At 32.1% G+C, this 14,959-nt stretch overlaps 1 protein-coding gene across 1 annotated transcript in view; it reads right to left on the reverse strand.

Annotated features, from left to right (window-relative positions):
• The window catches only part of LOC132743562 (mucin-2-like), a 76,058-nt gene extending 62,272 nt beyond the window's left edge, over window positions 1-13,786 (reverse strand). The window contains exons 1-8 of the mRNA XM_060732095.1: window positions 13,543-13,786; window positions 11,892-12,191; window positions 9,244-9,396; window positions 8,885-8,926; window positions 8,203-8,319; window positions 7,165-7,320; window positions 5,409-5,558; window positions 5,208-5,243 (exon numbers count right to left, since the gene is read on the reverse strand). Of these exons, the coding sequence (XP_060588078.1) occupies window positions 5,208-5,243; window positions 5,409-5,558; window positions 7,165-7,320; window positions 8,203-8,319; window positions 8,885-8,926; window positions 9,244-9,396; window positions 11,892-12,191; window positions 13,543-13,786 (1,198 nt within the window). The remainder of the gene's footprint in view (window positions 1-5,207; window positions 5,244-5,408; window positions 5,559-7,164; window positions 7,321-8,202; window positions 8,320-8,884; window positions 8,927-9,243; window positions 9,397-11,891; window positions 12,192-13,542) is intronic.
• Window positions 13,787-14,959: the final 1,173 nt, after the last annotated feature.

A 14,959-nucleotide genomic window follows, 5' to 3' on the forward strand; every position in this document is an offset into this window, starting at 1 on the left:
AAACATGGAAATATGCTGTTTCTTCTTGTTTTGAGAAAATATTGTTAACTGGTGTGTATTCATCTATTTACACAAATGGGTATATTATGGGCTTGTTTAAATCGGGTAATCCAAATGAGCCACGGTATATTTGTGATGATATTTTTAAGCTGATATAATAGTATGTTGAACTATTGATAATGTTGTAATAACTGAATCACATATTGGTTTCTATCCAAAAACTAAGACATCTAATAATATTTTATTGCGCGGACGTTAATATATAAATTCTTTAGCTGAGGAGCAAAATCAAATTACTTTTTTATTTGTTTGTTGATTTTACTAAGGCATTCGACACATTTATGCATTTTATATTATTTTATAAATTTTGTACCATAGGAATCAGTGGACATTTTACAGTTTTATTAATAATATGTTAATATGTTAAACAGGATAATATGACGCATGTTAAAATAAAAAAAGGTGCTTACATGATTGTTTGCCCAAATATTTGTGTAAGTCAAGGGGGTAACCTTAGTCCAAATAATGTTTTAACTATATATCAATTACCTCCCTTCTATACCCGTTAGCTCAAACGATCAAGTTACCACATACAATGTCAATTTCAAATGTCTACTTCATGCATATGATTTGTTACTCATATCAAAAGGTTTACAGAAATGTATAAATAAGTTACTATTATATTGTGAGTATAATGGACGGACATTATATATTAAAAAAGTAATGTCATAATATTTTGTAAAATTTTATCGAAAGACAAAATATGTATAATACAGAGGTGTTGAAATTAAGAATGTTTCAACTTAACCAGTTTTACCCCATTCTGTTTAATATATTATAGCATAAAATCGGCTATTTTCCCCTATTTTGCCCATGTTATAACGGGACCAAAACCATGTGTTAACATAGTCACGCGCTCTTGTTATAGCCCGGTTTCACCTATGCGCAATACATACAGGGCCCAGTAAACAAACAAACAAAAAATGACGATTTGGCCTGTTTGCCGAAGAGTCATGCGCTCTTGTTATATTGAAATTTATTGATTCGAGGGCCTCAGTCGCATATTCAAGTAACTATGCCGGAAAAACGGCGTATAGACATCGGTGCTAATCTTGGTTGTCGCCCTTTCTAGGAAACGGACAGTTGTCAATGTAAACAAATACAGTAGAATCTACCTGTCATTCAGTTTAACACTCCGATTAACTTACAAAACTAGATAACACAAAATTAATATGAGAAAATGTTTTTTATTTATGTTAATGTTGATAAATGCTCTTTATATTTCTTTGATAGAATAATGCTTAGTGCCTGATTTTTTATAAACTTGTTTGCTTGAAAAAAAAACCGATTCTGATGTCACTGATCTTTTTTCTACCGTCAATCTGAAATCATCCTAAGAATTTCTGAGGGTCATGTTTTGTCTTGGGTAGAGGGTAGAGTAATGTAACGTTTTTTTTTCTTGAGATAATAAATCTCCAAAGGGCAAGCTCTGTTAAATTAATTAAAATTCAAAATTTCGTTCGGTTCCGAGAATTTTCCATGTTGTTGGCCCCGGAAAAATGAAACGCATACGTAAAACATAGAATTGGATAAATACCGTCCAAGCACAAGACTTTAATGTAATTGTGTTTTGTATAAACTATACATCACGAATCTGTTTGAAAATTTTATGCTATAATAGCGTCAACGTACGTTTATTTCGTGTTATAAAGTCTGCAGAGTCCCTCGGAACTGTTTGAGCCCTCGCCCTACCGGGCTCGGGCACCAACCGTTCCTCGGGACTCTGCAGACGTTATAACACGGAAAAACGTGCGTTAACCCTATAATAAAAATTATATGATGAAAGAACATCTCTTTCAACAAAGTATTGTCAAACATCTTTATAAGATATTTGTTTGACCTTGTGGTTTCAGACATACGTTATAATTTACATGTATTTAATATGTGTCTTTTCATTGTTCCCTTTTTTAAAATCTTTATTATGAGCTATGTTAGTTGTGCCTAGACCATTATCAATTAAGCTTTGTTTACTTCAACATCTTTATCTGTTGTGTGAATCATGTTGAAACTCGCAATTATGTTGTGTTATAATTATAAATTATGATATTGTTTATGACCCTTGATTGGTTTATCTAACTTTTCTTTGGGTTATTCGATTAGTACTTTTACTACCGGATTCATTTGGAAATTTGTGTAGGAACGCTGGCTAGTGTCGTTATATTCTTTTTTCATAAGAACTATGTGGTGAGTCGTATACAGTTATAGTCCAAAGTTCGGGAAAAAACAACAACAACAAAAAAAAACAACAACAATTGCAAAGGTAATTGTGTATACAATCGAACCGATTTTTAAAAAATGATCTTCCCGTAACATTTGTCAAACTCCTGAAAAAGAAAAAGATTTGATCTAGTTTATATAAAAGCTTTTTTAGTTTAGCTCTGGTGTTAAGGAACCTAACAGCTTCAAGATACACCCTTCTCGAATGCGTTCATTGAACTAGCAAATGCTCATACTTAGAAATAATTGCTTGAATGAAATAATGGCTTGCCTTTGACATATTTTAAAACTATGCGGCCAGCAACCCTTAGACAACTAGTCGGACGTTTAAACTTTAGATTCATATTATGCATTAATTATTCGAAAGTGTTGATAATTCGTATTCTTGTATATTAACTCTAATGGTTGCACCCTTTTTCTGCTAGAATCAAAGCAAGAAACAAGTATGCTAGTATACAGTCATGCAACCCTTTACTTCCTAAGTAACAGACCAGGCTATTTGCTGTTTTTGAAGCTCTAATATAAATAAATATTTAAATATATCAAATAATTTTAATGAATTAACCATTATAAATATAAAGTTAGACAAACCTATTCTACACATTTAGCTCTTTCAATGCTTGTTTAATTGTCTTCTACAAAAAAGTCTCTAATGTCTATTCGAAAGCTTTAAATGTAACAATTTCGATATGTTGTTCAGAAAGTGAAATTAAAAAGAAATATTATAGTATAAAGTAATCCAACTTACAACAACATCCACAAGTTACAGGACATGCGACTGCTTCAGCAACACATACTAATTTCGGATCGTTTTCAAAGAAGTGACAACCCGCTCCATCTATGCATCCGTGAGATTTAGTATCTAAAGAAAACGGAAACCAGTAGAAATACAAGGGCTGGCTGGAAAGTTCGTAGACAAGGATATAGGCAGTCAATATCAGTAGGCAGTTGTGACTTTTGTTATGCTTTTGGTACATATTTCCTTACTGATAAACAATTGTATTATGCCCATCGTGACGGTTACATGGTCTACAGTTCATGGGTAGCATTGATTATATGATAATAGCAAATTTATCAATGTGATGACATAGGATACTATTGGGTGACATTCTGATAAACTAAATATATATGGAATCAGAAGTGATCAAGCAACATGCGTAACAAAAAAGACGCTAACTTTAAGGACAAAGCAACACAATGTCATAAATAGTGTGTGAACATTCATACGTTACCGACTAAGGCTTTGAAGTTCATTCCCAAAACATTATCGACCGGAAATTGGTCAAGGCAACTTGTATTTAAATGTCAAACATTTTAAGAAGCGGAGAAGACATGAAGTGTATATGTATTCTCATTCCGAACTGCTAACGGTAAATGTTGCTTAAGAGCATTGTCGGGGTTGAAAAAGTACACACCGTATAAAACAAGATGGTAAATATTACGTGAAAAAAGTTAATGTACACTTAAAATTTACGGCAATATTAGAAGCATAGAATTGGTTTATAATGTTTATGATTTTTTTATTAAATCCGCCACGATTATAAAACCGCAATTAGAAAGTAACGGCACGGAATATACATTAAGAAAATGTTATTCTACCAGGAAAAACGCACCAGTGCACTATAAGAGGAGTTGCTGTTTACAATTGACTTCTTGAAACTGGATTGTGTCGTTTTCCGAAATGCGCTGATATGAATAAATTACGCATTACGTCAATTTCTGGTATCTTCTTTGATCTAGAGTACAGAAGACGATATCGACAATGGGACGGCTGACAGTAAAAATAGGGAAAAAACATAACGTTGGCGCTCTTTCGAAGTTCATGGATTAGCCACTCTTATGCCGTTCTGAACGTGTTCCTTGACGATGTATATACGTTGCATGAAAATACTGTTACAATGTGTATGTTCATCTTAAATGTTATGAATAATGCAATATATAAATTCATTGACAACCGCCGTATATTGAATGTAATATAAAATGATTCAATCAATTATATTTATATAAAAATAGGTCAAAGACAGAAAAGGCCGGGTTGCATTTGTATACCAAATATCATGATGCTGTAATGTTACGAAAAAAGAATTTACCACTGGCCATTAGTGTAGTAAATTTAACTAAGTCATTAATAGGAAAAGAAGGAGCGACAGACCTGAAATCAAATCTCATCGTTTGGCACCACGTGTCTATGCTATATGTCAAATATCAAGATGCTGCCATAATTAGTTTCTAAGAAAATTGTTACGTAATTTTTTATCATTGACCATTAATGTCGAAAAATTAACTAAGTCAGAAAACAGGAAAAGGTTGAATGACAGACCTAAAATCAAATACCACGGTATGGGACTGCATGTCTATGCTCTATGCTAAATACCAAGAGGCTATGATAAGTAGTTACTGAGAAAACTGTTACGAACATTTCCTACCATTGACCATTAATATCAAAAATTTAACTAAATCGATAAACAGGAAGTGGATAAGTGACAAACCTAAAATCGTATTCCACGGTATGGGAACACATGTCAATGTTGTATGACAATTATCGAGAGGCTGTGATAAGAAGTTGCCGAGAAAACTGTTACGAAAAGGTTTTCCCCGCCCGCCCGCTACCAGCTACCCGCCCGCCGCCCAACATTCACCTGTGCATCCCGGTCAAAAATGTTTCATGTTCTGTCGTTTTACCTTCCTGGATTTAAAGTAATAAGGCCAATATTTTGAAACAGTTTATAAAAACAATGATGCCTTACTGTAAAAGAAGTTATAATGATATTGGTGAAATTTAGAATAATCCACAGATATGTTCATAAGGCAGTAATCATGGACACTTCAGTGAAACAGATTGCTGCTGTTCATGTGCAACTGTTTGCACATTGTATGTAGACGCTATATGATAGACCATTTACTTACTAAAATAACCAAATGATACCTACTGTGTAAACTACAGTCCACTTTAAATCCAACGAAGTCTGTAACAATAAAAAGAGAAAACTATTTGCTTAAAGATGATTTTTTCTAAGTTTTACTATAGTAAAGATATTGATATGTAAAACGAAATATTTATATTTTACTTAATTTAAGTATTTCGTCTATAAAAGCATTACATGTTTTTTTGAAACAAGCACACATTTTACCTGGACATTCTGTACTCGAGCAATCATCTTCTTCATGTGACTGTCCAATGCAAAGTGTTCCTGTAGAGCAGATTCTACTGCGACTCATTCTGCACGTATCATTTGGTCTTAACTGACATTTCCATGCACTCCAAGATTCCCAGTTAGGTTCTGTATCGTATAATGAATCTGTATTGCCTTTTTGCTCACCATAAAATACATGCTTAACAATAAATGATAACTGTTTCGTTTATAGGACAAGACCTCCGTTTTTGATTTAAAGTTAATAAGGCCAATATTTTGAAACAGTTTATAAAAACAATGATGCCTTACTGTAAAAGAAGTTATAATGATATTGGTGAAATTTAGAATAATCCACAGATATGTTCATAAGGCAGTAATCATGGACACTTCAGTGAAAACAGATTGCTGCTGTTCATGTGCAACTGTTTGCACATTGTATGTAGACGCTATATGATAGACCATTTACTTACTAAAATAACCAAATGATACCTACTGTGTAAACTACAGTCCACTTTAAATCCAACGAAGTCTGTAACAATAAAAGAGAAACTATTTGCTTAAAGATGATTTTTTCTAAGTTTTACTATAGTAAAGATATTGATATGAAACGAAATATTGATATTTTACTTAATTTAAATATTTTGTCTATAAAAGCAAGTGTTTTTTTGAAACAAGCACACATTTTACCTGGACATTCTGTACTCGAGCAATCATCTTCTTCATGTGACTGTCCAATGCAAAGTTGTTCCTGTGACAATTCAGGATCATGTGACTATTATTGTCTTGACTACATACAAATGAAAGATACCCAATAGTCATATCGTATAATGAAACTGTATCCTTTTTACTCGACTAAACCATCGTTAAATAATGATCTCATGTTCAGTGCAATACATTAATAATAAACTTTTTCGCAAACCATTTACCGATTAACATACGTGTCACATGTTAGATACAGTTTACAACATTGTTTACCATTCACTGCTGTTTAATCATGTTAAATAATTCATTTACCCTTTAATACGTATATTTTCTAGAATGTATTTACATGTAATACTTAATATGATGTACGATTTATATCTTATCCATGGTTTACAATTATTTAACCGTTTGATACATGGTTTACAATCCAGTTACTGTTTGACATATGATTAACATTTAACAATTCATTTACCATGTCATATATGGTAAAAAATTATTTTACAGTTTCACATATGGTTTACTATCAATTTACTATTTTAAATATGTTTTAAATGCTTTACGGTTTATTAACTGTTTCACATATGGTTTACAGTTCACTTACTTTTCATACATGGTTTAAAATTCTATTTTCGTTTGACACATAATTAACAATTGTTTTACCGTTTGACACATGGTTTACAAATCCTTTACCTGTCACACATGATTTACAATTATTTACAACTTGATTGTAAAATCATAAAACTGTGTAGATTTACATTAAAATAATGAAATAACACATAAAGTTAAATTCAACTGATTGTGCGAAAAAAATGAAGGTGATATGAAAAAATCAAATTATTCGATCTAAGCTCTAAAAGTTTGGAATTCTCTGATAATGTTGCAACAAAATGACTTTTTGTTCATTTTTACTATATAATGAATGAAATAGAGAACACTACTTAGAATCAACAAAGCATTGTATTGACCTCCCAGTCAGCCCCTCACATTAAAATTCATCGTTATCTATGAACGTCTATAACTCTATCGATTGTTTTTATAAGAAATAGATTACCTGGGCAAATACTTTCATCGCAAACAGCCTCTCTTTCGGAAACACCTTTACAATCAGTTGTATTCCCAGTAGAACATGTTCTTATCTGCTTCATTCTACACATACTATGAGTTCTTTCACACCTCCAATCACTCCAGGATGTCCATTGTGGATCAACTGTTGTACGAACATAAATTTAGGAGAAAATAATTGTACATTCAAGCAAAATACTTAGAACGAATTTTAAAAGTCAGTTTATTTAACTAAAAAACAATCAAAATGGAACAAAAAGCATGTACATTACTTATTTATTTCACACCAAAGCTCACATGGCCACTTTCCAGCCTTTCCGATACACAATCTGTACAAGTGCATAACAGACTTTCTTCGGAACCAAAACTATCTTTGGTTTCCTCTACTATTTCGGCGGTTTAAACTTTGTTTTTACAACTGAATTGGTGAAAATAAGTACTGCAGATTGACTTATCCACTGAAAACGGTAGTGCAACGGTTAAAGTTTGTTTCTACTGAGGGATTAGCTTTTAAAAAAACACCAACTTATGTTGCATTTACTGAGCAGCCTATTCATTCTTCTGATCCAAGTTTCCTAGCAGAATTCGAACCAGTTTAGAGCGTTTTAATCAATTTTCGGAAAAAAGGGATAAAGAGACATTTCAAACATTTTGTAAACGTACTTCTTTGAAAAATAAATTGTACGGAAAAAGTATCTGCGATATCTGAGATTTTACGAGCTACCCAAATATGTCGCAATGTTCTTAAAGAGAAAATGTCATGTACTTCAGAAGTGAGCGTAACTATCAAAAATGTTTCAATATATATAAATGGTGGTCAATATTTTCATATAATATTGCTGTTTTCGGTACTTTCGAGGGAACAACCCTTGTGTAGCAAACTCGGGTACCGTATAAATTTGACAATTAAACATGAAGTAAGTTTTCTTTCATAAGGCATTTTTTTCATAAGTTTTAGATTATTCATTGTACGCTTTTTAAAAAAATATGTATTTAAAGAAATATATCTCGGATGATTATCATTTACCATGACAGCAGCCACATGCTTTTGGACAAATCTTGCTGGCAACGTGGGCATCTGCTAAGCACATAAGTAGTATGCTTGGATTTTTACACGATTCGGCGTCTAAACAACTGGAATATACTGAAAAGAGTAACATAACACAATTGTATTAACAAGCATTTGGGGGTATACAAAGAAAATTGCTAACAAGTTAAGGAGAGGAAGTACGTGGACGTGGACTGTTGTATTCAATTCGGAAAATATGTCTTCAACTAATAATGTGATTTATTTGAAACAAAGTAACATTTGAGAGAACAAATAAGACAAGATGAATTCCAAACGTGCTCAATATTTACCTCTTTGACAAAATGGCAGCCATGGGAGGTAATGAATGCTTTGTAAAAATGCGTTTTTACTCACTACAGTTTAAGAGCATTACCTCAAGACGCTTGCAAAAATTATGATCGCAAATCGTTAATTCGACGATTTTGACACCTTCTTTTCATAATCGTATATAAATAAGCGTGAACAGATGAAAAGATGTCTTAAAGTGCATTTCATTTCGGCGCGTGAAAAGGCAAGATTCAAGCTTTAAATCATTCAAACGCGTTGTCCAGTTTATAGAGGAATACAATATTTGGTGTGGTTTTTAGAAGAATTCAAATAAATCTATATTACTTAAAAAAACGAATCCAATAAACTTTACCGAAATCCTTGCAATAACCAAGGTTTCCAAGTTTTTTCAGCTCTGCAAAAAAAATAATAAAAAAATGCAAGTTTTATAAAGAACTGCTATTTATTAACATATAACTAAATCATTACTACCAATTAGTAAATAATATATCTACGACGGATCGACAAATAACAAATTGTTTTAACATAATTACCATGAGGTTAATAGGTGTATCTGAAACATAACCATACATATTTATGTTATGAGTTAAGTCGAACCAAATCCCAAAAGGTAATATTGACATTTTTTCATAGAATAATGGAAGGACACCTCAGGATATACCCGTTCAGTTTTGTCCAGTAGAAGCGCGCTGCTTAATTTAAGTTTCATACCGGGACACGTGACGTCATCACACGGCTGGTGTTCAAGAGAGCTGAATCCACAGTCTGCATCAGGACCAGTCGAGCATTTACGGGACCGTGTCATGTTGCATGTCCCATCTTTCTCAATCTTGCATGACCATGTACTCCAGTCTGACCAACTAACTGCAATTTGTTACAATGTAATAACGTACAGTATTATTACGTAATATCCATATACTCCATGTGATAATATTTTTTGTACGTTTTAGTTACTCTGTTCATGAGAAAAGTATTAACTGGGCATTCAATATCGAATCATTTGAGAAATATTAACTTTGTTAAAATGTTTATACTGTTTACATTTTTAAAGAGGGTCCACTGAATTTTGCTTGGGCATGGGGGTATCAAAATATATTTATTTCATTTGATGTCGATTTATACTTATAACGTGTGCAAAATTGCAGATCATTTTCAAGAATAATCGTTTTTAATGTGAAAAAAAATCTAAAAAGGTTTTAAAAATATATATTTCTGTATTATCTTTTTCATATTTTCCGTTTAAAGTGAACATTTCATTATGTAAGAATTGAATATATATGGTTCAAGGGGTTTGGCCTTCAATGGAAATCTTTAAAAAACTATGCATTTCATAAAATGGAAAAATAAAATCAGATCAATTTTAGTAAAAATATGTAAGTTCAAAGCACACAAATTAATTTTTATCCTCAATAAAATGGGCAAACATATGTCTTGTAGAATGAAAACATGCATTTCATTCAATTTGAAAGAAAATAGTGCTGAATGTGAATTTGCAATATAAAGCAAAATTTTAACAAAGTCGTATTTTGTTTCCATGCAAAATAACTATATTTTGGTTCTTTTTACGAAATAAATAAAACAGTAACTCAGCTTTATTGCGGATTTTACGAGATTCTAATTGCATTGCTGAATTAAAAAAACTTTAATTGATATAGAGACATTTGATATAGGTAAAGATCTAGACCGTTACCATTTGTGCAAAATTAAATTTTTTTTTGCTCAGTCATTTCCCCCCAGAATAATTATAATGCGAAATATTTTTTCTGTTTTAGTGCCCCTGTTGATGTATGTAAGAAATTCAAATTTCATATTTTTAGTTTTTTTATCTGAATGATTTTCCTTAACATAATAAAATGTACCGGAACAAAATATTTCTCTGTTGGAATTTTACTATTTAGTGCTTGAACACTCGCTCTTAAAATAAATTAACATATTTCTTTCGTATGACAATAAAAAATTAAAAGTATGCCAAATTAGACAGAAACATTTAAATGTGAATATGCCCAAGAAATGCTTTTATTTCTCAAAAGTTTTTTTTTAATTATTTGGTGACCTTTTATTGTTACAAATATATTTCTCACTGGCCAACTACCTAAACTATATTTTGCATCACTTTTCACTTTGGCAAATCAGTACAGATAAAATTATTTAGTATTGTGTATGAAAGTCAAAATACTACAATGTTTACATTTTTGTACTTTTGTGTTTAACGATTTTCCATTTAGCGTTACTTTCTTCTGCTGATACACATTTAACATGCTCTTAAACCATTATTTATACATTTTTAAATTCGTGTGTGCCCTTTCTATAGAAAATATCCTAGCTAAGGCATAATATGCCTTTAAGTTTAACTGTTAAATAATCTGCATATGTGATCAACCTTTTAAGCTATTCCATGCACTCGGTTCAAATATGATGCATTTGTCCTAAACGAGAAAAAAATGGACATACGTATATACATGAATCTCTGATGCATGATCAGACACTTGTGGAGCCATATTGACACAGATTAACGATAAATCTATCCTAAGGGTGATCTTATATTGCAGTAGTACGTTGAGGTTTTTAACTGTCACCACAATGCTTCAGGCAGAAATTAATATTTAAAGATAAGTGTACTATTAAAACTTTTTACAAAAATTTGTTTTTCTATATATTTCGATTTCGAATTGTATACGTTTTAATAATAATATGTTATCACGACGTAAATCATGACAAATTATGCCACAGGATCACATCGGCCATTGAGCGCTTGAAAGAGGACACTTCTGAATAAATACTCATTCACTTATTATAAAAACTCCAATCATTGTCAAATACTAATTACGTGTAACGTAATACGCATTAAGGGACATTTTCTGACAGTTTTCTTTTGTACGAAATTTATAATGAGGTTGTCGGCTAATGAATATTCGAGAAATGTATTTACATTTCTGTAATGTATCATATAAACATCAATATCTGGACATATTTCTACCATGCAAGGTTCCGAATGTTGTTCTCTAACAAGGTTTTGCTCACAGTTCGTAACGTTTCATGTGGAGCAATTTCGTGTCCGAGATATCGAACAGATGGTGAAATATTAGCACTCCCACGCCGTTCATTCAAGTCAGTAAATATAAACTGTTAAATAATTAACCTTTACCAAGTAACTAGTCAGTCAAAATAAATTGCCCGCCTTACCATTTCATAATGTACTTGTAAAACCCCTGTTAGTATAAACTTCTTACAATACACGCATACATATGCAATGGCAGTGAAATTACTTTCCCACACGAAGGAAAGTTAAGTGAGGATTAGAATTGGTAAAATACATTTAACAAGGTAGACCATAAACAGTGCAATCGAGGCGCCAATACCTGGACATATTTCTTTCCTACAAGGTTCCACGTGAAAGTGCCCCTCTCCAAGTGTCTTCTCACAATCATCGGGATTATATGTGGAGCAATTTCGTGAGCGAGACATCATACAGATGGTGACATTTTTGCACTCCCATCCCGCCCACTCAAGCCAATAAGTGTAAGGAGTGGTTGGCGCCACTGATGTTTTTATTGTATTTAATACTGCGCTTGTTTGATAGCCTGTCTGAGATATCAAATAAACAGACGGAGTCGAAGATAATTGCCTGGCGGTTGAAGACGAGAACATCGGGGACGGACCTGTAATAGATTTTGATAGGGCAGGTAATACATTAAAAAAAATATTTTCATAATACTATTTGAAAATATACTATGCTTAACCTTGAGTAAAATATTTTAATTATGGAACTTTATTGAAAACTATGAAATTATTTCTAAACATATCTAATTTGAACAAAACAATGAATAAATTATGCATAGGAAGCTGTGTTCCCAATAATAGGACAAGTATAGTTGATCCTTTCTAACTACACTATATATTCATATTGTGACCAGCTATTTTGTGTAAAGTTTTAAACATTACATATTTATTTTGTATGAACTAAAATCGTTTTATTTTATATTTACAAAGAGACTCTGTAGCAATTATAAATATTTTCTTACATCAAATTTGAGCATAATTTATTGTTAAAGAAAGTAAGTACATGTAATATAAAATTTCAATGCATGTATTGTAAAGAGATCAGGTGCCTTTTTTACCAGAACCTCTTAAAAGAACACGTATATATTTTTTTGCAACGTGGAATCCAGACAATTAGCCCCAGACATTTGTCTTTAGTCCTAGGGGCAACTGTCCGGGGCAAATTTTCTAGAATCTTGTCATGTTTATGTAACAATCAAATAGTTTTCTACGCGATTTGTTATCACTAAAATCTTTAAATATTCCATACTTTATCTCGGAAACATTTTTGGTTAACTATCTAAGCCAAAAAGTTCAGGGACGCACTTTACGTTCATTACTTGAACGTTCAGCGATTCTTTTAGCCGCATAAAAGAATTTCGCCACATGCCGTTTAGGAACAAATTGTGCGTTTATAACTTATATACATAGGAATAAACTTATATACTGTAACATAGGAACCAATTGATTATCTGTCCTTTAAAAAATCAAATTCTTGAGGCACATGAACCGTGAACGAATAGCATTGACATAAATTGTCATCAAAACTATTAATTTAAAAGAACAAATATGTGGACAGATAGACAGACTGAGTGACATAAGTCAAGACAGGGATATTGCTTTAAGAACATCTGAAGGGGAATGGAACAGATCTAAAATTTGTAATTAATATTCAAAATGATGTCTATCAATATATGAGACGAAATGTAAAGATATTTGCCAAATGTCCATAACGTTTTTTTACCTTGAGAAATACACTTACATTCCCTGTTTCTATTTATTTGTATTTTTTTTATTATAGATATTAATAAAATAGAGTACACAGACTTTGTGCTAACATTTTATGTCTAAAAATATTAAAGAACTGACGATTCGTACGACAAATAATTGCAAGCCTGACATCCAAATTAAAACAATTAAAAATGTATTTGTATTAATTAAACATTGTATCCAAAACAGAAACAACAATACCTGTACATATTTCTGCCCTGCATAGTTCTGTATTGAAGTATACTCCACCAAGTTTAATTTCACAGTCATCTACTGTATGTGTGGAGCAATTACGTGTGCGAGACATCAAACATATATGATTGACAGTTTTACATTTCCAGTCCGACCAATCAAGCCAATGAACACCAAATGCCGTCGATAATGTCGGAGGTTTACTTGTACTTAACGACTCAGTGGTAAACGTACCTGTTTGAGGTAATATCATAAAAGACGACACATTAATGATGAATGGAAACAAATTTTACTTTAAAATACCGAATATCGGGGCTTTTGCGCAAGTAGATCTTTCTTGTTTCATGTAAATACTTAAGTTTTGTTTAGTTTAATACAACAATATCGCATGTTTTTATGAGTTGATTACCTCTTTTAGTTTTACTTTCGGTTACGTTGTGAATGTAACATGTTGTTATACCGAGGTGTACGTATTCGTACTTTCTTTCAGAAAAATAAAATCATTTGATATCGAAGCATAACACTTATCTATTGACATAATAATTGGCCATATGTCTTTGTTTGTTTTACTGGTTTTCAAATAAAAATAAAATCATTTAGACCTTGCAGGACCCGGTTGTTCAAAATATTGGTGAGTTATAACCGAAGGATAAAATCATTACCTTATCCATTGGTTAACAATTTGCCTGTTGGATAAATGTGTTTGTTCAAAAGTTATCTAATGGATAAAATGCGTTATCCAGTGGTTAACTTTAACCAGTCCTATAACCACTCGATAATGCCTTAAACAAGTGGTTAGCCATCATCATTACAACAGTAGTAAAAAATCATTTAAACTTGTTTAAAACCAGATGTTTCTTACAAATGTATGTTATTTTTCTTAACTAGAGTATCTAGATAAATAGCCTTGTAGAACAAACCAAGACAAAAAAATCCGCTCATGACAAGATAAATCACTGCAAAACTCTCAAAATTTGCCGTATGCCAATATGTCATAGGGAAATATAATATTTTAAAATTCATATATGTTGGACCTTTTTTCAAGGTCTAATTGTTTTTCAACAGTGACAGAGACATTTGAGCGTAATTTGTGTCGCCTCAACGGAGTAGTGGTCACTTCTCAGTCGTCTGTCTGTCCGTCTGTCCGTACAAACCAGAGCGCCATTATGGGGTTTGGTCTATTGTTCTCATAACAATAGATGTCTTTGATGTCATTCATTCCGTTTCTCTTGTGGGGTTATTTTCTGCATTGTGGGGTTAAAAAGAACAAAAGACATAATAAAAGAAAACCCCATAATGTAGCTCTGGTAAAAACGTCCGTCCGTCTGTCCGTCCGTCACAAAACTTGTCCGGACTACTCCTCATAAGATACTGGTGCAATTTTACCCAAACTTTACAGGAATGATCAGTACCAAGTCTAGTGGTG

This window comes from Ruditapes philippinarum, unplaced genomic scaffold, assembly GCF_026571515.1.
Source record: "Ruditapes philippinarum isolate M1 unplaced genomic scaffold, ASM2657151v2 ctg3926_1_1_1_1, whole genome shotgun sequence".
In the NCBI taxonomy this organism is placed as follows: domain Eukaryota; kingdom Metazoa; phylum Mollusca; class Bivalvia; order Venerida; family Veneridae; genus Ruditapes; species Ruditapes philippinarum.